At 37.4% G+C, this 21,413-nt stretch overlaps 1 protein-coding gene across 1 annotated transcript; it reads right to left on the minus strand.

The window, feature by feature from the left end:
* Positions 1–207: 207 nt before the first annotated feature.
* Positions 208–21,332, minus strand: LOC113050618 (unconventional myosin-VIIa-like). Its single transcript, XM_026213786.1, has 48 exons — positions 20,856–21,332; positions 20,636–20,677; positions 19,732–19,833; positions 19,505–19,651; positions 18,902–19,086; positions 18,214–18,335; positions 17,985–18,127; positions 17,765–17,878; positions 17,290–17,443; positions 17,116–17,192; positions 16,912–17,031; positions 16,680–16,822; positions 15,897–16,107; positions 15,623–15,758; positions 15,374–15,537; positions 15,106–15,246; positions 14,873–15,031; positions 14,093–14,182; positions 13,919–14,013; positions 13,745–13,829; positions 13,443–13,661; positions 13,156–13,365; positions 12,863–13,072; positions 12,575–12,742; positions 12,066–12,362; positions 11,055–11,212; positions 10,845–10,971; positions 10,591–10,710; positions 9,971–10,144; positions 9,652–9,879; positions 8,740–8,907; positions 8,510–8,627; positions 7,855–7,981; positions 7,564–7,718; positions 7,286–7,467; positions 7,005–7,123; positions 6,744–6,898; positions 6,326–6,479; positions 4,667–4,822; positions 3,720–3,825; positions 2,502–2,615; positions 2,191–2,278; positions 1,835–1,944; positions 1,547–1,732; positions 1,335–1,451; positions 1,165–1,248; positions 860–979; positions 208–669 (listed from the first exon to the last, which is right to left on the minus strand). The coding sequence occupies exons 2-48, from the start codon at positions 20,651–20,653 to the stop codon at positions 577–579; spliced, it is 6,669 nt and encodes a 2,222-aa protein (XP_026069571.1). The 5' UTR covers positions 20,654–20,677; positions 20,856–21,332; the 3' UTR covers positions 208–576.
* Positions 21,333–21,413: the final 81 nt, after the last annotated feature.

Raw genomic sequence — 21,413 nt, forward strand, 5'->3', positions numbered from 1 at the left:
TGGGACATCTCCAAGCCTCATTATATGCTGCCCCCTCGAGACTCTGTTGCCCTGGGGCAAAACACAGTGAAACAGAGAAGAACTCATCTTCTATCAGATTCATGAGCTGAAACGGTTTGCTTTAAAACATGACAAAACAACATAAGGCTTATAAAAACATGCAGAAAACATTTGGAACTATGGCAAATAATCAAAATGTACAATTGCTCCGAGTTACACATCATAGTCGTTTATTTGACAATTTAATTAATAAAATAAATGCATCAATAACATAACATGATCCAATGACTGCAATGATTCATTTATATCATTGAATATTAGTCAACCAGTAATCTGATTGAAATTACAGTCTTCACATTCTGGCTGCATATTAAGAAAAACAACTGATCACGAACACAACAGTTGGCATTACACATTTTGCAATATATAGCATATCACAACTGACGAAATAAAACCAGACAATTAATTCGTTTGACAAATCATGTTTTTTAAAAACATCTCATTGGTTGTTTTCATCGTATATGTGAGTGTATGCCTTTAAAAGAAAAGAACAGTAAACTGATTGCTCGTCTGTTATTATTCATCAAAGTGTTGATTTCGTCTTTGTCCTCTCTTTTCATTGAGATACATGTTGACATAGGAAGTCAGCAGGTCATCCATTTTATAGCCCTTATGAACACAGGATAAAATTCTATTATTTTAAGTCATCAGTTTAATGCATCCTAATTAAATAAAAGTTACATCTTTTTTTCTCTCTCTCTCTCTTTCTCTATTGATAATAATATAAAATGTTTCTTGAGCACCACATTTTCATATATTAGAATAATGGCTGCTAAATAGCAAATTCTGTGTCACTTACCAGGGAAGTTTCACACAGGATTTTGTTTCCTCTGACAAGGTTTCCTACAGTCATGTGGAAGTATGTGCTTCCACTGCACCAGTTTGCAATCTTATTATATGGATGCACTGCCAGTATATCCTTAAACAGAAGGTCAATTCATTTAGTTCAACAAGATTAAAAGTAGAGACAGAGTTATGATAAAGGATTCCTATTTTAAGTCGATTCAAGCTTATACTCGTCTGAGGTGTTATACAAATGCTGTTTAGGGAAGTAACATGCAAAGCAGTTAAAATGAGGCAAAAACGTTTATTGATTGATGATACCTTAGTTTTGGGGTGAATGATAGTGATGCCCTGTCTACTGATGGCAATCCTTACAATGTCAGGGAAATTGGGCTCTGATGTTTGCTGTAAAATCAAGATTAGTCTTATACACCATTTTTTTAAGTGATGTTTGCAACATTCTTATTGTTCTACAGACTCAAATCGCTTACTTTCACATCGAAAAAGGCACAGCCAAATGTGGGCCATTTATAGATGATCTTTAAAAAGCCAATCACTGCCTGCTCCACTGTCGTGCCGGTTTGCTTGTTGTACTCCGCAATAATGTGCTGTTGAAAAATGGTTATGTACAAGAAACACTTTAGAAGCACAATGTTTCTTATACACTGCACAATGCACAGAATTGCAGTGTACTGAAACTGACCTTTTTCCACTCATCAGCCGACATGGCTTTAAGCTGGTCATTAGGCACCAGGTCTTTCAGCATCCTAGGAATCATGGGAAACTGACTTTTATCATTGTCCACTTTCACTCTGAATAATAGAGCGCCGAGCATCACCATTTCTTCTTTGGTACACCGATGATAACCTCTCAAGTACTTGGGCAACTCCTAGATAAAGTGAAAAAATATGGGAAAATACCTTATAATATGAAGTTCTTCAATGATGACAGGGAAGCTATTTTTTAAGAACGTGTCACAGATTGCCAGTACCTGTGGGTAATGGAAGATGAGATCCGCCTCCACATCTCTACCAGGGACAATGCTGAACCATAGTTTTCTCATAAAGTAAACGGTGTACGATACATTCACTGGATTGCCTGCTGTTTAAAACAGTATAAGCATTAGCAGTTGTTTTGAATTTGACTTTAAGATGGTGACTGACTCGAACTTTTCCTTTGCATTATTGAAAAATGTCCAGTACAGGCGACAATGTTGTCAAAACGGTGTAGTTTTCGAAAACAAAAGTTTTCACAAGTTTGAGTTTCAGGCCCTCAAAAAGCCATTTTTGTCATGTAAACACGACCTCAAACCTAATAAAGTTTTCACCAAACTTGAAACAGACTTACCCTGATTCACTCTCTTTGCTCTCCTGGACCAGTCAGTAATCTGTCTCAGGCTGTCAAAGATGTAGTCAGTTTCATTCAGACTCAGAACCTGACAGAAAGAAAATCTTAGATTAACATACAAACAAAGGCTTTGTAAAAAATGCAGCTGTAAATTAATGAAAGGACATGACAAGGGATCATTGGCGGAGCTGTAACAACTGTAGACACCATGGAGGCAATAAAGAAATATAGCGATATATGATTTTTAAACAGTCACTTCTTAAACTTTTGGTTTAAGATCCTGAACAGAGCATGGTAGCCTGGGTACAAACCTTATCAGGAGTTTTCACGAAGATGCTGAAACCATCAGCTGAGGACAACATGAGTTTATTAGCAATGGTCTGGACCAGATCTTTTATCTTCGTGTTGGTTGCAACCTCAAAAATCTGTGTGAAAAAAAGAACACTGGATTGATATTCCACGACTAAAATGCATGATTTCCATTGGCAGCAAACTGACTGTTGATTTAGTTGCATTTTGACCAAAATAATTAAACTACTTCAGTCTGTGTGCACTGAATTCATATAGTAAAGGAGTTTCACAATTTGAGTTAAATTCCTGAAATGAACTTCTCCACAACATTCTAATTTATTTAGATGCACCTGTATAAATCACATTTTGTTGCTTTGCAGCCTGAAATGAAGACACACAGTTTTTGTTTTATCCAGCTGTATTTACTCAAAAAAATTGAAAATACAAAGTGAAAGTTATAGCACCATGTCAGAAGAAAAAAAATAAAAAAATAAAACCGAATCACTGAGTTGGAAGGAAGATCACCTCCTTGTGGTCAGTATTTTGTTGAACCACCTTCTTCTTTAATTACAACCTTTAATCTGTTGGGATGTATCTCTACTAAATTTGCACATCTAGACTTTGCAATATTTGCCCACTCTTCTTTGCAGAACTAGTGTTTTTCAGTGGGTTAAAGTCTGGGCTCTGACTATGCCATGCAAGGACACTTCAGTTTTGCTGTGTGCTTTGGATCATTATAATGTTGGAAGGTAAACCTTCTTCCCATTAAAAACATTCTGTCATAGGGCAGCAGATTTTCCTCAAGAATTTGAAGGTATTTTGCGCAATCCAAATACCTTCCACTTCTTAATAATAGACTTCACTGTGTTTCTAGGCCAGGGGTAGGCAAGTTTGGTCCTGGAGAGCTGCAGTCCTGCAGAGTTCAGCTCCAACCCTAATTAAACACATCTGAACAAGCACCCTTGTTCTAGGCAACGATAACACCTTTGAATTTTTGTATTTTTTTTTATTTTATCCATGCACCTTTGACAGTGCCTTGCCACCCATACAGTAGTTGATTGTTTGCTTCAGTTGCACTACCAAGGACTGAAATGCTCAAGGACCTACCTATGCCACTGTTTTAAAAATGTCATAATTTCAGGCTAGTAATATAATAATATAAAAATGCATTGCCGTTGGGGCCAAATTTCTGGTTAAAAAAAATAGCGATTGACTGGGTAGCAGGTGTGTTGCATTACCTCATGAGTGTCATTGGGGAAGAAAATTTTGTGGAAGATCTGGGTGCTGTTCTGCTGAATTGCATCAACCTCTACTTGGTGAGGTGGAAGCTTTCTGGGCTCCATTCTAACACAGAAACAATGATAAATGTCATCTTATTATACACAGTAACCATATGGCTGTTATACTATCACACCAAATCACCGGTGTAGTTCTCATGATCTGTTACCCAGCATGTGGACTCAGCTCAACTATTGGGCTACAGAAGTGTTTCCCAAACATGGAAGCCTTTGAACAGTTTCAGTAGCAGATGAAGCCTAAATAAATTCTGTACAATCCTATCACTCAGTGCTGACACTTTCCTGGCATTTGCTCCAGTCTGGCAAAGGTTAGTGTGCTAAAAGGAGAGGTGTTGCTTATAGTATGCATCAGTGTGTAATTTCAAAAACCTGAATTACAGTACTAAATTGTTTTTGAGTAACTGATATTAAATAAGAAAGCACCTGTGTTAAGTTGTGCCAAGTTGTTTTAAAATGTGTTAATAAGCCAAACTTGATTTCAACATGCTAAACTGTTAGCATTTGCTAATAGGGTGCTTATCTGGTCATGCTTTACAGCATATCAGTCCAGTAATGTGACATGCTGTTTGAGATAAGCTCCAATAGGTTATGGCTTTCAGGTTAGCCTGCCAAAGTTCAAAGAGTAAGAAACAATACAAGCTTTTTAATCAGAGTTTAACAGTGACTTAAACATTAGCTTTTAGTGCTTCTATAACTTAACTCACATGATAGGAAAGCTTAGGAATGTATGATCGATTCATTTAAACTTTAAAGTCTGTTCATTCATTGCATTTCTTCCTGTTCTTACATCCATAAAGCAATGGGATCTCGCTTGTAATGATACAAAATTTTGGTTGAAATAAAATGTAAATTTATACTAAACATATGTCTAGGAATGCTGGTCATACCTCCGAGCCGCTTGCAGTCTCTGGAGGCAGTCTGTGGCCAATGGCTCTCGTTTGCGCGTCTCAATGAAACGCTGAGCATGTTTCACCAAAGAGTTACTAGGAGGGAAGAGTCCACAACACAGCCACAACAGCTGCCAGCCCTGTTCCACACTGTACCTGATTGAGAAAGGACGTTTATAAATGTTAACTTACCAGTTATTTATTTATTATACATTAATGCAATTATAAACATAGCATCTAAAATGGCATATACACCATTATCTAATGTCTAAAAGTGGTTTAATAGTATTTAAACAAGAATGAGGAAAACATTGAATCAGTTAAATGAACCTGCTACTAGTTGATTCTCATGCACAGCAGGAATAGCTGAATTGAATCAATTATTTGCCTTATTATTTATATGCAGGACCAATCAGCAGTCTCCTAGTTTTTACAAGGTATTATGGTGTCTAACATACGAGTTCACAATGTATTTTTTTTTTCTAAAATGCCCATTGCTTATTTCATTTCATAGTGATAAAACATATTGGCACCTGAAAATGTAAACTATGAATGTTTGGTCTTGTGCTGGAAAGAAAATGGGTTGCACTTTATTTTACAGTACGTGTACTTACATGTACTTATAGTGTACTTTCAGTGTATTTATCCAAGAAAGTTCTGGTAACACAAGGTAACTACAATGGGGTAAGGTTAGGTTTAGGGGTAGGTTCAGGGTTAGTACATAGTTATTACATAGTTATTGTAATTACTATAATAAGTACATAGTATGTACATGAGGAACAGGACTGTAAAATAAAGTGCTACCAGAAAATGTATAGACTTTAGAGACTAGATCTCTTGAAACTTTAACTATATACCAGTGTTCTAAAGCTTCTAGATTTGAAGCTATCGAAACTGAAAATACTGGCAACAGTACAGCATTACTAGGAAAGTAGTGGTGAGGTATGAAAAACAAAAGTAAAACACATATTAGGTGATCAAACACCACTCTAATATATACTTCAAATTGAATACCTAAACACTAAATGATCGAGCTTAAAAAGAAGCCTATGAAAGAAAAAGAACACTTATGGGTAAAGAAGTTAAAGGTTGCATAGTTTCCCCTCACCGTTATAAAGGGCAGTTGGACTTTGGTGCAACTACCATCCCAAAAGGAAAACTGTACAGAACTCTTGTGAAACTGTGTCACATCTTTGTACAAAGTTCACAAGTGATTACGATTTCAACAGGCATACCTCTTTTTCATTTATTGATTGCATGTATTTTACTATTCGAAAGTTTGGGGTCAGTAAGATTTTTTTATTAATACTTCTATTCAACAAGAATGCAATAAATTTACAAAACGTGACAGTAAAGACATTTATATTAATTCAAATCTTGTATCTTGCGATTTCTGATGAATCATGTGACAGTTATGAGTGCAGAAAATTCAGTTTGCCTTCACAGGAATAGATTAGATTTGTACAATTATTATTATTAAATTACAAAACTATTATTTTAAATAGTAATATTGTACAATATTGCTGTTTTTACTGGATTTTTTTTAAAAATTAAATAAATGCAGTCTTGGTGAGCATAAGTTTTTCAAAAACATTTGAACTTTTGTGGTAGTGTGCAGGCATTCGAAAGCTTTGAATTTGAGCATGTAGTTCTGTTTACCGGTTGTTATTGCTGGTCATTTGTTTCATGATCTGGCAGTAGATCTCATCTCTGAGCTCTTCATTTTCAGCAGGTGGGCCAAAGATCTGGTCTGTGAGTTCCAGGGGGCTCTGGACCTGTCTAGTGGGGTAGTCACCCATATACTTCAGAATAGGTGCACAACATTTAGTCAAGGAATCAGTGCTTTTTTTTTTGGTCGTATACTACCTGGATAACCAGGTTAGCTGCTACGTTTCACTAGTGGATCAGTGCTTATACAACCCTAAATCAAACAACATCATCTGCCATGTTTTACAGCTTTATGCATTACTACTTTCAGATATGTATTAGGTAAATATAAGAGTTCAGAGAATGAATACTCAAAGATATGACTGCAATAAATGATAATGACTTCTTAAATGTGTGTGGTAAAGGATATCAGTGAAGGCGTTGCAGGCTAGTGGGCTTAAATCTGGATTGCCCACCAGTCTCTTCAGCAGGGGCTGTCTGATTGGTTCTCTGGAGTTGGCCCACAGCTTCTCAGGCGCTGCGTTTTTAGAGATCACCTGTCTGTTCACATCTTTGATGGGCTGCCTGTGACGATTACAAAAACAACAGGTTGTTTATGCTTGCTTCCGAAACACTTCACAATGTAGTATGCTTTAAATAAAAGGCATGATAATGTGGTTGCTGCGAGTACCTGAAATATTCAACGGAGAAATCTTTTAGAGTTGAAGGAGCTATTCTTTCAGTGATGGTTCCTTTTACAGTGTTGTCTATGATGGTCTTTCTTTGATCTGGGGACAAGCTGATCAGGCTCTAATAAAAACAGAGCAAACCGAGCCAGAATGCATTAGCTTATCATCTTTTTCAAAGCCAACACAATTATGACAAATATTCCATAACAAGTATCCAGACCTTCACAGAACCTAAAGAACGTTGAAACTCCACAGGAAAAAAAAAACATATTCAAGGTCTCACCAGGACTTCATTTGTTGGCTTCGTAAGAGTCGGAAGAATCAAGACAGCATCTGCAGGGACTGCGCCGATTTCTCCCGTCCGCTCATTCTTACCCTTCAACCAGCCGTGGGAAACCGAAAACTCGTCATCTTTAATGAGGAAGATGAGCTCTGCCCTCTTAAAGCTGAGAAACGTCCGGTCATCTTGAAAAACATCCACACCATTTTTCATTAGACAAAAACGAGTCAAATCATAGATCAACAAAAAAATGATGAATGCAGCTTATTTCCTTGTCTGACCTTGTCTGTTAACCTCCTGCAGGGCCACGGCAAACTGTGAACGTTGTATCAGGCCTGCCAGGAACATGGCTACCAGATCTGAGATTTCAGCGGCCATGACTGCGTTCAGTGTGAAGTCTCCTTTCAGAGACAGCAAACACACACACTTCCTATCTCTGGAGACGACGACACGGGGAGAGTTCAGGGAATTTACTTAATTTTGGGAAGGTATCACTCATATTTAATTCAAAAATAGAATATTTTAAGATTGTGAATGATAAGACAACATGATACAAGGCCGTCAACACCCACCTGATAGTGTTGACCCCGGTGAGCTCTGGGTAAGACAGCACCAGGAGATTCTTTTCTCGTTCATCTAGGAATGTTATTCCTGTCGAATTTATGGCACAGATAAACTTGCTCTTTGGTAGAGGAGGACCTGAATATTGAAATGACACATTTAATCTAATTTATCAAATTATACAAACGTTTTTGCTCATATTCTTGTGCAAAAGTTGTGGAAATTATAGAATTTGCGATGTCCAGTACCATTCAAAAAAATGGGGTTGGTAAGAAGTTTTTTATTCAAGGATGCATTCGATATTTGATCAAAAATACAGTAAAAACAGAAGTAGTGTGAAATATTATTAGAATTTACAATATCTGTTTTATATTTCTCCAGTCTTCAGCATCACAGAATACTTCAGAAATCGAATATGCTGATTTGCTGCTCAAAAAAAACGTTATTATTAAAATGCTTAAAAAGTACTTTTTTTCAGGATTCTTTGATAAATAGAAAGTAAATAAAACACCAACGGAAGCATTTATTTGAGATGGGAAAAGTTTGTAACATTATAAATATATTTTCTGTCACTTTTAAATGGTTAAAAGTATAAAAAAATAACTACTGCCCCCAGTCTTTTGAACGGTAGTGAACGTAATACTTCTCTTAGTACACAATGCATACCAGATATCTTGGCAACTTCAAAAAACTTAGAGAATAACATGGACCACTTTTGACGAGCATAGTCAACCACCTCAGCTTTCACTTTATCAGACTTGGTCCGAGAATTTATTAGTGGGCCCTAAAAAAAAAAAAAAAAAGAGACAAATGCTTGTTAAATTTTGTGACTTTCAACCAGGTGGAAAGCTTTATTACGCTTATTTTAACATAAGCAATAACAGAAACATCTGTACCTGTGCATGTGCTGTGTTGACCATCTGGATCCACTTTTCTTCTGACTTCGCCTCCAGTAGTTTGGAGTAAATGCACTCCTTAACTACAGTCATAGTATTCTCCATACTCATGTCTGACCCAAACTGCACATAGAAGTGCTTTGCTACAAGTGCAACATAGTCTTCCTCCTGATACAAACACAAAGGTGATATGCCATTGATTGAATGACATGATGTGGTCCCATACTGGGATGAGATGAAAAATTACTCATTTTATTTTAACCCATTTTATCGGAAACTCTCGTCCACTGGATAAAGCCATTATGATTATGAATAAAACAATTCTACAATGGCATTGGTACCAGGAAACTATTGAATTAGCTTGATTCTCAATACACACTTCTAGAAAGTCCAAGTCTATGATAACTACCATTTTATTCAGCACAACATAAAATAAAAAAAAATTCAAAACAAGAAACAGAACAAAAAGAAAAGATACTGCCAAAAAAGTAAAAATAAACAAATAGAAGCAAGATGAAAATCATTAAAAATGATGTCATCATTTACTATCCCTCATGTCATTCCGAACAACAAAGATGATATTTTGAAGAATGTTGGTAACCAAATGGTTTCAGGTCTTCTTGGCTTCCATAGTATTTTTCTCTTGTGTCAATCAATCTTTAGAAGTCAATGGGACCTGAAACCAAGTTTGGTAACCAACATGCTTCAAAATATCTTCTTTTGTGTTCCACAGAAGTTAGTTAGTTGACATAAGGGGGAGTAAATGATGGCAGAATTTCTATTTTGGGTCAACTTTTAGGTAAAAATAAGTCACTGCAACACCGATTTGTTATTTAAAGAATTAAAATGCTCATTTATGAAACTAAATAACTGACATATACACAACTGATAGTAAAATGGTCTCAAGCGCACCTTCTCACACTGGTACTCCCCAGATTTCAGGCCTCTGATGACCTGTCTGTAGATGAGGTCTGTGCTGACATTATCCTGGCTGCAGTCATGCCAAGGTGCGAAGATCTCTTTACGGAAGTAGAGACGCCAAGGGGCATGTTGCTCCTGCCCACCCTTCTTCTTCACTTCCTGCTCGCACTGAGAGATGGAATCCATCACATGTTCACGGCCACTACCCAGGGACCACACCTAAAAAGAGGGAGAACAACACCATGGCTTAAATTAGTAATAATACTAGAAATCCGACTTGGACTCTTCATCCAGTGCGAGGGCTTCATACCTTTTCATATAAAGCTATGTAAAGTGAGAAGCCGAATGTGTCCTGAAGTTTGACTTTCTGTGAGAGCATTTGGCAGACCTCTTTAGATGTGGAGGCAGAATCTACAGGCACACTTATATTCCTGCCATCCATCATAGTCACTGAGATGACCATGGGTTTTTTGGACTTGGTGGCCTGTAATTAAACAATGAGAGCATGGATTATAGTTGCAAATCTGTGGTAGACTTTTGTTACATTTTTGCATATCTGTACTGGACCATAGGAGAACAAAGACCTATGGGGTTTCATACATAGAGCGATTTACAGCAGCAATGCAACTTGAAATTACATTAATTAATTGAATTTACTTTCAATGAGCCATCCATCATGACAATATTCGTGTTTAATTTGCAGTTTTAATTAGCAGCAGCAATTCTGTCTCTGATTGTAATCATTCATCTTGTTTTTAACATACCGGTAATCATATGACCATATACTGCTGCAATTTATTTACTAATGATTTTCCCTTTCATTCTAAACATTCCTTGTTCAAACTGACATTTGCGAGCAAATTTTGAAAGCTATGGCAGTCTGTTCAGTCAAAAACACTATATTTGTGAATGTGGGATAATTGTCTTCACCTGGAGCTCCAGCCAGCTGGGAGGCTCTCCACGCACTCCATTGGCAACAGTGCGTCTCAGTCGGTCGGCGCAGTAAGGCGCGTATCCCACAGGTCCAAAACGAAGAAAACTTTGCAGGTACTGTGAGGAGAAGAACGGATGAGACAACACGTTCAGGACTACACAATACAGAGACCACTTCAAATGCATTACTCCATAAAAAAAGTGAAATCATGCATCAAAGAGTTTAATAAGAGAGACTGTCCGTTATTCACCTTGATGAAGCGCTCAGTTGGAGGAAAGATGCCCAAACAGATGGACAGGAGGATCCAGCCACGGTAGAAGCTACCGCGGTTTGAGTTCTCCTGGAGCTGCTTACAGATCTGGCAGTAGATTTCATCCCTAACAATGAAAGATATTAAGGACTTCACAGCAGAAACATCTGACCAGTAAGCAATGGATTACTTAAGGTTTTAAATAACAACCTGAGGTCACGTCTGACAATGGCATAGCCAACAATGATATGCAACTTTTCAAGAGATGTCATTGGCCGGTCTAGGGTGAGTCCGTCTGTGTTCATTTCATCTTCTTCACTAATGGTTTGCACAGTGGGTTGTTTGAGAACGTCAGACCCATCCTCTGCCTTTACATGAAGAGTTAATGGGTGAAGATTAAAAATCATTCATCTGTTTGTTGCATTTAAGAATTACTGTGTGCTGTAATAATGCACTACCTTTAAATAGTTGTTTTAAAGTTGCTTTTGCTTGAACATAAGAGTGTAAATAAGGAATAAAGACTCTTGAAAATCTTAATACATGTGAAAGTTTCTTAAGACATGATTTGTATTCATGTTGGTTTCAAATGGTTCTAAAAAAAAAAAACGTTATACCATTTTCAAGAATAGCTTCAATATTCTCTCAAATGTGGTGACAAAATAAAAGTAAAAATAGTTTATTACACCTAAATACATGTGAGGGTACACATCTTAATCATAATTTTGCTAAAACTTTAATATTTTAATGACTATTTCAATATAAGTATATTTTATTATATTAAAAACTTATATAAATTCCTGACTAGATGACATTTTACAACTAAACTAGTTTAGTCTTAAACAGGTCAAATTATGTGATATTTTATAAGACTTAACATTAACAAAAAGTCTAAATTATTCATTTATTTTAGAGTATACATTAAATTAAATTGACTATATGTGTGTGTGTGTGTGTGTGTGTGTGTGTGTGTGAATGTGTATGTGTGTGAGTATATGTATATATATATATATATATATATATATATATATATATATATATATATATATATATATATATATATATATATATATATATATACACACTACTTGTCTATATATATATATACATATTACTTTTATATATATATTACTTGTCATATCTACTCATTTTATAAATCAGAATTTACAAAAAATAAATAGTGTGTCACATAAGTGACCAATTTGCAACATTTGTGTGTCTCACCTCTTCTGCTATGGCAGATGGTTTTCTACTGGTTCTTCTGTTTGATGGAGGCCCCTCAGGAGCTGTGGATGTCCTTCTGTTTCGGGACATTATATCAGTGAAAGTTGAAGTCTTTCTGTTTCTGGGACCCTGCTCTGGTATGGCAGATAGTTTGCGGCCTGGAACACCATCATCTTGGACCGATCTTCTGTTCCGGGCCAGTATGTCTGTAAAGGTTGAAGATTTTCTGTTGCGGGAAGCCTCTTCCGGAACGGAACTGAGTTTTCTGTTTGGAGAGTTTCTAACATTTCTCATCCTCTGGAAATAATGAGACATTAAAACTTTCAGAAGTGTATTCTAAAATGATTTTTTCTTTTTTTTTGATTAATGACCTTATTAAAAAACCTTTATTGCTGGTCTTAACTGGTCTCACAGTGTGTCCAAGCTAGTTTTTAGCTTGCCAGCCAGCTATCTGACCCGCTGTTTTTTGTTCAGCATTAAAACATATATTAAAAAAGGAGTTTCCTCACCTGGTCCAGGCCCACCATATGGCTGAGGCGTCTATCCTGTCTGGAGGCCACATCCTTCTGAAGAGAGCGTTCAGCAAAGGCAGGTCCACTTCTCAAGACCCCCTGAGCCTTTGGTTCAGGAAGATCACCCATAAATCTTAAAATCATCCACCAAACTGTTAGTGAAGCCTATGGAGAAGAAGAGAGGAGCGGTAGTAATGTGACACATCAGCATAACAGAAATTGTGCTGTGGAGAAAAGAAGATCATAGATCAACCAAAAGCAGGTCAAAGTCAATGGCGGATTTACCTGGACGTCATTCTCGTCCTCATGGTAGAGCAGAGGCTGATGTAGTCTCTGGCGTATGTGTGTGGGTGTGGCAGCACCCTGGAAGTACATGGAAGCAAACTTGGAGAACGAGTACTCATCCAAATCATCATAGTCTTCCTCCGGAATCGCCATCATTGGAGCATCATCCAGATCCACCTCTTCAAGCACTGCTCGCTTTCCCTCCAAGTCCTAAACACACAAAATGTGTTGTTTTTATTGTTCTGGTTTTCTAAACGTTAACATTATTTTTTTTGAGAAGTTTGATGTCTCACCTCAAAGCCCACAGGTGCCTGGCCCTCCTGTCCGCCAACCATGCTAGGCAAAAAGCCAAAAATATCATCCACCATTTCCTGGTCTGTGATGGATTCCAACTGATCAGCCGCCTCTCTTTGTTTTTTCTGCCGCAGAATTTCGTCAAGCCTCCTCTGTCTCTCTAGAGCAGCAAGTTCTTCTGCTCTACGATCCTTAAGTGAGAGGAAAGCCTGCAAACCATGGAGACAGCAACAGATGAAGACGACATCTAGCAAACGGTCATCTAAACATGGTGAAAAGGTCCTACATCTCTCTTCATCTTTTTGACAGCTTTTCTGGCTAGAGTTCCTCTGGTGTAAGCCTGCAGGAGGACCACTGCCGCTCTCTTTCGTTTCCACTCCTTCCTCGCCAGGCAGCCGCGAGTCTGAGCCTGAAGCAGAACGGTCGCTTGTCGCTTCTGTTTAAAGTGCCAGGCCATCTGACGAGAGCGAACTTGAGCACGCAGACGGGCAAAACCCAACTGGACCTGCAGAAAGACAAGTGACATATGTACAAGCAATGACTTGCATCTTTTAGAATGTGCCAGTCTGGAGTTAGAGGACAACTTACCACTCTGTAAAGTTTTCTGTCTTTGTGTCCACGCCACGTTTTCTGTATGGTCACAGCTGCTCTTCTCTTTCTCAGGAACGCTTTCCTGCAAGCAAGCAAAATGGCTACTTGCAAACCAGTGTTTAAACATTTTCTCTACAATCCTAGGAGATTATCCTCAGTTTTTTTTTTTACCTGTGTTTATAACCTCTCAGGACTCTCTGAATAAGAAGTGCCTTCTCGTTGAGAGCCTTGTCTCGTGCCAGTTCCAAAAAAGTGTCATGGAAATCCTGATCCAAATAAGGATCCCATTAGAACAGATCTATTTGAAAAAAGTTGTAATGGTACCTGTAAAATTCACTCCAGTACCTTCAGGAACACTTTAGTCTTGCCGATCTTCCAGTCCTCTTCAATCAGAACGTTCTCACAGATACTTTCGCAGCATTTCTTGGCACTCTCCTTTAAAATAATATTTAATATTAATATTAAGGGTGCAATAATGCAAACAAATTACTCCTTTTTTACTAATTATCCATCCTCCAAAATCTGTGAAACAAGATCAATTTACTTAAGCAATGCTTCAAGATATTTACCGTATTTTTTGGACTATAAGTCGCACCTGAGTATAAGTCGCATCAGTCCAAAAATACATCATGACGAGGAAAAAAACATATATAAGTCACACTGGACTATAAGTCGCATTTATTTAGAATCAAGAACCAAGAACATTACCCTCCAGCCGCGAGAGGGCGCTCTATGATTTCAGTGTAGACTACAGGAGAACTGAGCAGCATGGAGCGCCCTCTCGCGGCTGTAGACGGTAATGTTTTCTCTTGGTTAATTTCTCTTGGTTCATGTCAAATTGATTTTGATAAATAAGTCGCACCTGACTATAAATCGCAGGACCAGCCAAACTATGAGAAAAAGTGCGACTTATAGTCCGGAAAATACGGTAAGATTATTTTTAAAGAACGTACATTTAATATTCATTAATAGGAATGTATTTTGTCTCCTAAAGCGAAATGGCTAATATCGTTTAAAGAACTTTCAAAACCTGTTCCAATGTAAACTACAGAAACATCAGCAACACTTAATTCATGCCCAACAACACCACATTTGCATATTTTCATCACTGAAAGCATGTCTCACAGTTTTGGGGTCACAAACACTGGACTTGAGCAGCACACGGTAGCGCTCTTGAAACTCGTCAAACGTGTGACGTATGGGATAGCCGGCCTTCCTGATGCGGATAGTCTCCATCATTCCAGAGTAGCGAAGTTGACGGATACACAGTTCCCTGTCAAAGAGCTGAAACAACGATGGAAAAGTGGGTCACTTAAAGAAAAGTGAGGTCGTGGACGGAGAAAATGAGCTGAACCTACCATAGGCTTCTTGAAGTCATTGGGTTTAATACAGCGAATGAAGAAAGGCTGACAGGCAGTTAGAGTCTTCATTAAAGAGTCCAGGGACTGCCGAAACTGGCCAGATAATGTAGGCACACGCTTCTTTGACTCTGTTGTTTGCTAAAGGAGTTGCACATTAAAGGTAAGGCAAATGTAAAATGATTTTATTATGTTAAATCAACAGAAGAGTGGAAGCTGTTATAGTATTTATAACCTAAATGCCAGTGTTTAGCTGGTGTTAACATACCCGCAGTGAGTTCCTTGGGGTGAAGACAGTGTGGTTGGAACTAGTTTTCGTCTCTGCGGTGCCGAGCTCATTGCGGAATATCTGTTTCAGCAGCTTATTGGATGATGTTTGTATCAGCTGGATGACATCACTGCTCAGAGCATCTCTGTTCTTCTCAAGGAAACCTTTATGCACAGTAAATTTCATGACACATTCTGGATGTTCAGCTAAAAACGAATGTGAACGTACACTGTGGTGAGCCTGTATTACCTTTGGTGTCATAGTAGACAACTCCAGCAAAATGCTTGATTCCAAACTGTGCCTCGTGATTATTTTTGGGGGGCATGTAGATGCCCCCCTTCCCATGAAGCTGATTCATTTTGTTAAGCATGGTAGCATCTGTGCCCTGGAAAAAAGTTGTTCATAATAACTGTATATTAATATTGAAATTCAGTATAACTACTTGACTTCTAGACACGTGGAATGATTATCAGTTATCAAAGGAAAGCCAATATTGTAAATACAAGCAAATATAGTTTATAACCTTAGGGAAGAGACTCTCTTCATCAATAAGAGAGAGAATGTTGAGAGGCTTTACAGCCAGCACGTCAAGCGTATGCTGGTTGTCGTTAAATTCAATGATCTTCCAGATGATGTCTTCACGGACATATTCCTGTTGTTCAAGCTTGAAGACGTGCTTCACAAAGAACTGCTGAAGCTGCTCATTGGCAAAGTTGATGCAGAGCTGTTCAAAGCTACAGGAATCACAGATAAGATTAAGATAGATCAGATAATTCTGGGATCATTTACATGTAATGTTCATGTAGTTCCAAACCCTGTGAACTTTCGAAGAATATCCTTGTTGCCATTTCCATATAATGAAAGTGAATATACAAGTGGAGTCATGCGCTACATTCATATATTTTATTCATTGAAACTCAAATTTGTTGATTTTACAGCCCTAAAATCATTTGGTTGGTCGTCAATAGCATCAAATGTCATTGATTCTTATGCGTTTTGTGACCAACTCTGACTAACATTTCAAACTTCCTGTGACACATGTAATGGGTAATATTTATCATGAGATCTACAGCAAGTGGGGGAGTAAGATTTTCAGAGAAGACCACTTCTTCACACCACCTTCATATGACAACCGGAGACTTTTGCACATAAGGTCTGTAAACCACTTTTCTTTTTTGATTCATTCAAAAGGAAAAGAGCAGGTTAGATATTCTTCAAAAATCCAATTTGTGTTCCAGAGAAGACAGAAAGCCATAAGGGTTTCTAATGACATGAAAGACGACATGCATATATTTATATTACAAACCTGTTGCTGTTGAAGTTTTCAAAGCCGAAAATGTCCAACAGACCAATCGAAAGTCGGACATGTTTGGGGTCATCAGGAGGAGGTTTGTAAACGGCACTGTTGATTTTCTCCACAATCCACACAAACAGCCTTCCATAGATGGCCTGCACACAGAAAGAAGATGAGAACTCTATATTGGAGTATATTAGATCTGACATAAAACACTGATTGAAACTAGATTCAAATGCACAACCTTTACAAAGGCGTCTCTGCCATCCACTGCTTGCGCTGAGGTCAGAGGTTTAGACACACTCTCCCTGTTGGTCATCAAAGAGCGCTGTGTCAAGCTCACTTCCAGGGCATTTGGGGCCACCTAAAAATACATGAAATCAAATCAGATCTATGCTCACAGACAAAATTGGTTTCTAAAATAAGGGCTGGTTTTTTTCCCAATTACCTCTAATAACTGTGCGGCCATTTTGAAATGCATTGAGGAGAGAACAGTGGAGCCTTCAAGGTTGTTCTTGATGGTTTCTTAAATATTAAAAATGGAAATAAAAGCTTATATAAGCATTTCCTCTAAAAAAATAAATAAATAAAACATCAAGTTGATGTCTCTTCTACTACTCGCCTTCAAAGTCTACATTCCCCATGTGAAGGATGGCAGCCAGAAGTTTGTTAATTTCCCATGTGTCATTTTCTGAGAATGTCAGGATCTTCATTGCTGAACGGAAGCTGGCGTACTCTTTCATGTCATCCCGTCCTTCGCATGTAGTGCACTGACCCTAAAATACAACAATTATATTTAACGCAATGATGATTAGTAGGATAGTTTACCCCCCAAAAATGTCATGTTTCATTTATTCATCCTCATGTTGTTTCAAATCTCTACATGTACAGTATGACTTTCTTGTAAGGAACACAAACGAGCTTTATGTTCTATTGTGTTGATCAGAAGAAATTCTTATGACAAAAAAATCAATCACATTAATGGCACTTTAATCTACCTGTCCATTCTCGTTCCAAAATGACTGTGTTGTAACAAATGTAAATACACATTAAAAGTGGGAGTAAAGAGTAAAGACATAGCATATGATGATCAGTACCATGGTGAGATAGTTGTATTCTGCAGCATTTCCTAAAGACAGGATCTTCTTTTGGTCAGAAGCCATTCCCATAAGCATGCAGTAAAAGATGTGGTAATTTCTCTCTTGTGAGGCCTGTGCAAAAAAATAAACTATTATTTATTTGGTTTAACATTTAATTTGCTGTATCTTGACTTGAAAGATTTCTGTCTGATTCTAATCTCATATCAGGACGGTTTACCTGTCGGCAAACACGTGATTTCTCAAGCAGGTACTGTTCAATGCGGGCCCCCTCGATTGCTCCATTTTTATTGAAGTGGATGTCAATGTATTTTCCAAAGCGGCTGGAGTTGTCGTTGCGGATGGTCTTTGCATTACCAAAAGCTGCAAGATAAGACTTGATGTAAATACTGAAATGCTTATCTGAGGAACTATAAAGATGAGTGATGCATCCTTTATGTTTCCCATACCTTCTAAGATAGGGTTGGCTTCTAGAATCTGCTGCTCAATCCACGAACGCTGCCTACTCACTGCAGCGAAAAACTGAAGCATGAGTTTGGTACTCTCTGTTTTTCCTGCTCCAGACTCCCCACTGACGAACACAACACATACAGACACTCTCAGATCGCAACAAACAGATGATGCTAACAGAATGTATGACAGATGTTGGAGTCACGAAAATACAGTCCATGTTTGTTTGGGGTGTTTGAATAGCTGCATATAACAGATACAAATTTGCAAATTACAGTACAACATTGCTATAAACGGAAACCGTTCACTCTACAATTAATATTATGTTAGTTACAAACCCTTTAAAAGTTTTTTTCAATATAATGAAAATGAGGACTGGAAATATTCACATGTATTTAGGTGTATATATTCACATAATTTATATATAGAGAATATATTTTTCTTAAATATATATATATATATATATATATATATATATATATATATATATATACACATACATACATACATATATATATATATATATATATATACACATGCATTTGTATGTATTTGACTTTACATAATAAATATACACAGTACACAAACACATATACTATGTAAACAAAATTGGACAAAAAAAAAAGTTTAAAATCCCTAACTACAAAATGTCAGTTTTTTTAACCCAAGTATGAAGGACTGAAAGACCTAATGATGCAGCACTGGTCTTTGCGGTTCCGTCGCATGTTGAAGAAACAGCTGTCTGCGATGGCGAAGACGTGCGGGGGGAGATCACCCAACCGTCGGTCTGTGTACTGCTCCACCTGCTCTGGAGTGTAGATTGGCAGCAGCTGGTAAGGGTTCACCGCAACCAGAATCGACCCGGTGTATGTCTGTCAAAACAAACCAACCAAAAAGTTGTTTCAAGGTCCCTTTGGGGAAAAAATCTACAAAACCTTTGCAGTTGGAAGGGTAATACATTTATAATGAGTATTGTTCAGTGTGTGAACTGTCCTTTAATACAGCTGGACTTCAAGTTAGAAGGTTGAATTTACTATATAATAGGCATGTCAATGTTGTATAACAACATGAAGCATTCGTCGAACTCAGAGCTGGCTGTTTCTATAGAAACAATCTTGTTATTAAACAGGAAGGGCAAAGAACAGCTGGTGAATGAACTGAATTTGGGGAATTAAGTGGACAGATCAATCCCTATTCTTATTAACTTCACAAATCTTGAAAGCTACTATTCATGTCTATATAGGTTTAAATTCATACATGATTTATCGAATGCAGTAGCTAAAAACTCACATAGATTGCTCCTTCTTTGTAGCGCACTAGAAGGTTTCGTAACAGTCCAGCCTCATTTAGGTCACCCAGACGTATCATATCATCCACACCCTTCACTGAGGTGGGATGCATGGGCTTCAGAGAGTTGTCCTTCTTAATCTTGTGCTCCTGGAAATCATGCCATAGAAGATGTCAGCTCCACTTCTAAAGCCAAGAGCAGAAATGAACCGAGACTGGCTGCATATTACCTTTCCCTCATCGTCGATGAGCTGAAGTTGGCCCGTGTCTGAAAGTCGGACTTCAGCTCCGATTTGGACCCCATCACTGCAGTCCACCCACACATAGTCTCCCTAAAGGGGATAATTCATATTTTAGGCTATGCATTAAACCATTACCACTACTTAATGTATATGTTAGAAGACGACTGATAATATACTTGAAATCTTCAACCTGTTAACTGTAACTCACAATTTTGAAAAGACTTGAAAGTGCATGATCCAAACCTACATTTTTATAATTCATGACTGAAAACATTTTGTAACATGACTTTGATGTTTTGTTTTCATGGTAATGCAATGGTTTATTTTAAAATGGGATTCAAAGAATGAATTTTGAGATTTTAAGTTTTCAAGTGATATATCATTTCTGATGATTTCTGAAGCGTGATAGAGAAAAAGGAAATAAAGACTTTTTTTGACAAAAGGTCAGTTATGATGTAGGCTTTTGAGGTGCACTCTTGCCTTAAATTAATCTATTACTCTTCCTATATATATATTTTTTTTAAAAAGATTGATAAAATATCTATTTAAGAGTCTTAGACCTTTCCAATGATATATAGTTTGTCATGATTACATTAGTATTTAATGGTAATAAAGTGAAGTAAACGTAGGTGTCCCATATACTGGACGGGTGACAGGTAACATGTTAAGACAGAATGTTTATAATATGCTGTCTTCCTGGACATGAACCATGGTATTACCATATTATCCTTTGAAGTAGAACCATGATTACAGTATTTAAGCTGTACAGCTATATGTACGTTTACATAATAAAATTGATTATTAATTTGTATTTAGCTATGAATTAACATCAAATTAATATAGGACAAGAAGCACCAAAGCATCACGGTAACGCCATGTCAAAACAATTTACCTTGCTTAAAACCACCATGACTGAGTCCTCCCGTCCCCCAGCCTGGACATTACAACAAGAAGACAAATGTTACAAGCAAATATTGCAAAGGAAAATTCATTAGTGGAGCTTATGAACAAAGGCAAAACGGCGTGTAACATACACATTACCTGAAGTCCAACAAAACCACTGAAATTGTTTAAACCTAAACCATAACAAACCCAATGTGAGCTACCTATACCTGTGGATATTCTGTGAAGTCTCCTGATCTAGAAGGATTTTTTTGTCGCTCTTCTTTGAAGCCAGAACAGATCCCCACAGGTTGAGTGTTCAGTCAAAAGAAATGACTGCTTGGAAACAACAAGTGTTTATGATACTTTGACTTTGAACCCTGACTAACACATCCATAATGATAAATACAAGGAAGCTATGTACTCCAAATCAGATCAAAACGCTGTTATTAGTAAATTATAAATACCACAGAATAGCAGAGTAAAGAATATTAAGAAGATAAACCATCTTTTAAAATGAACGCTAGTAAAATTGCAACAGAAAAGCAGTGTGGACCTGCACATTGATGTAAATAGCAATCTACAGAACAAAATTAAGATAAAATAACAAAACAATAAAAAATCATTTATCTGACCATTTTCAGTATTACATGTTTGTTTCTTTTTAACAGTAAAGTGATGAACCTTTGGACCCGCGTGACAACATATCCTCTGAGCTCTGATCATAACGGGGCAATCAAGCTGTAAATAGCATAGTGTCATAGTAACTCAGGGTGGAGCCATTCTGG

This window comes from Carassius auratus, chromosome 31 (genome assembly GCF_003368295.1).
Source record: "Carassius auratus strain Wakin chromosome 31, ASM336829v1, whole genome shotgun sequence".
In the NCBI taxonomy this organism is placed as follows: domain Eukaryota; kingdom Metazoa; phylum Chordata; class Actinopteri; order Cypriniformes; family Cyprinidae; genus Carassius; species Carassius auratus.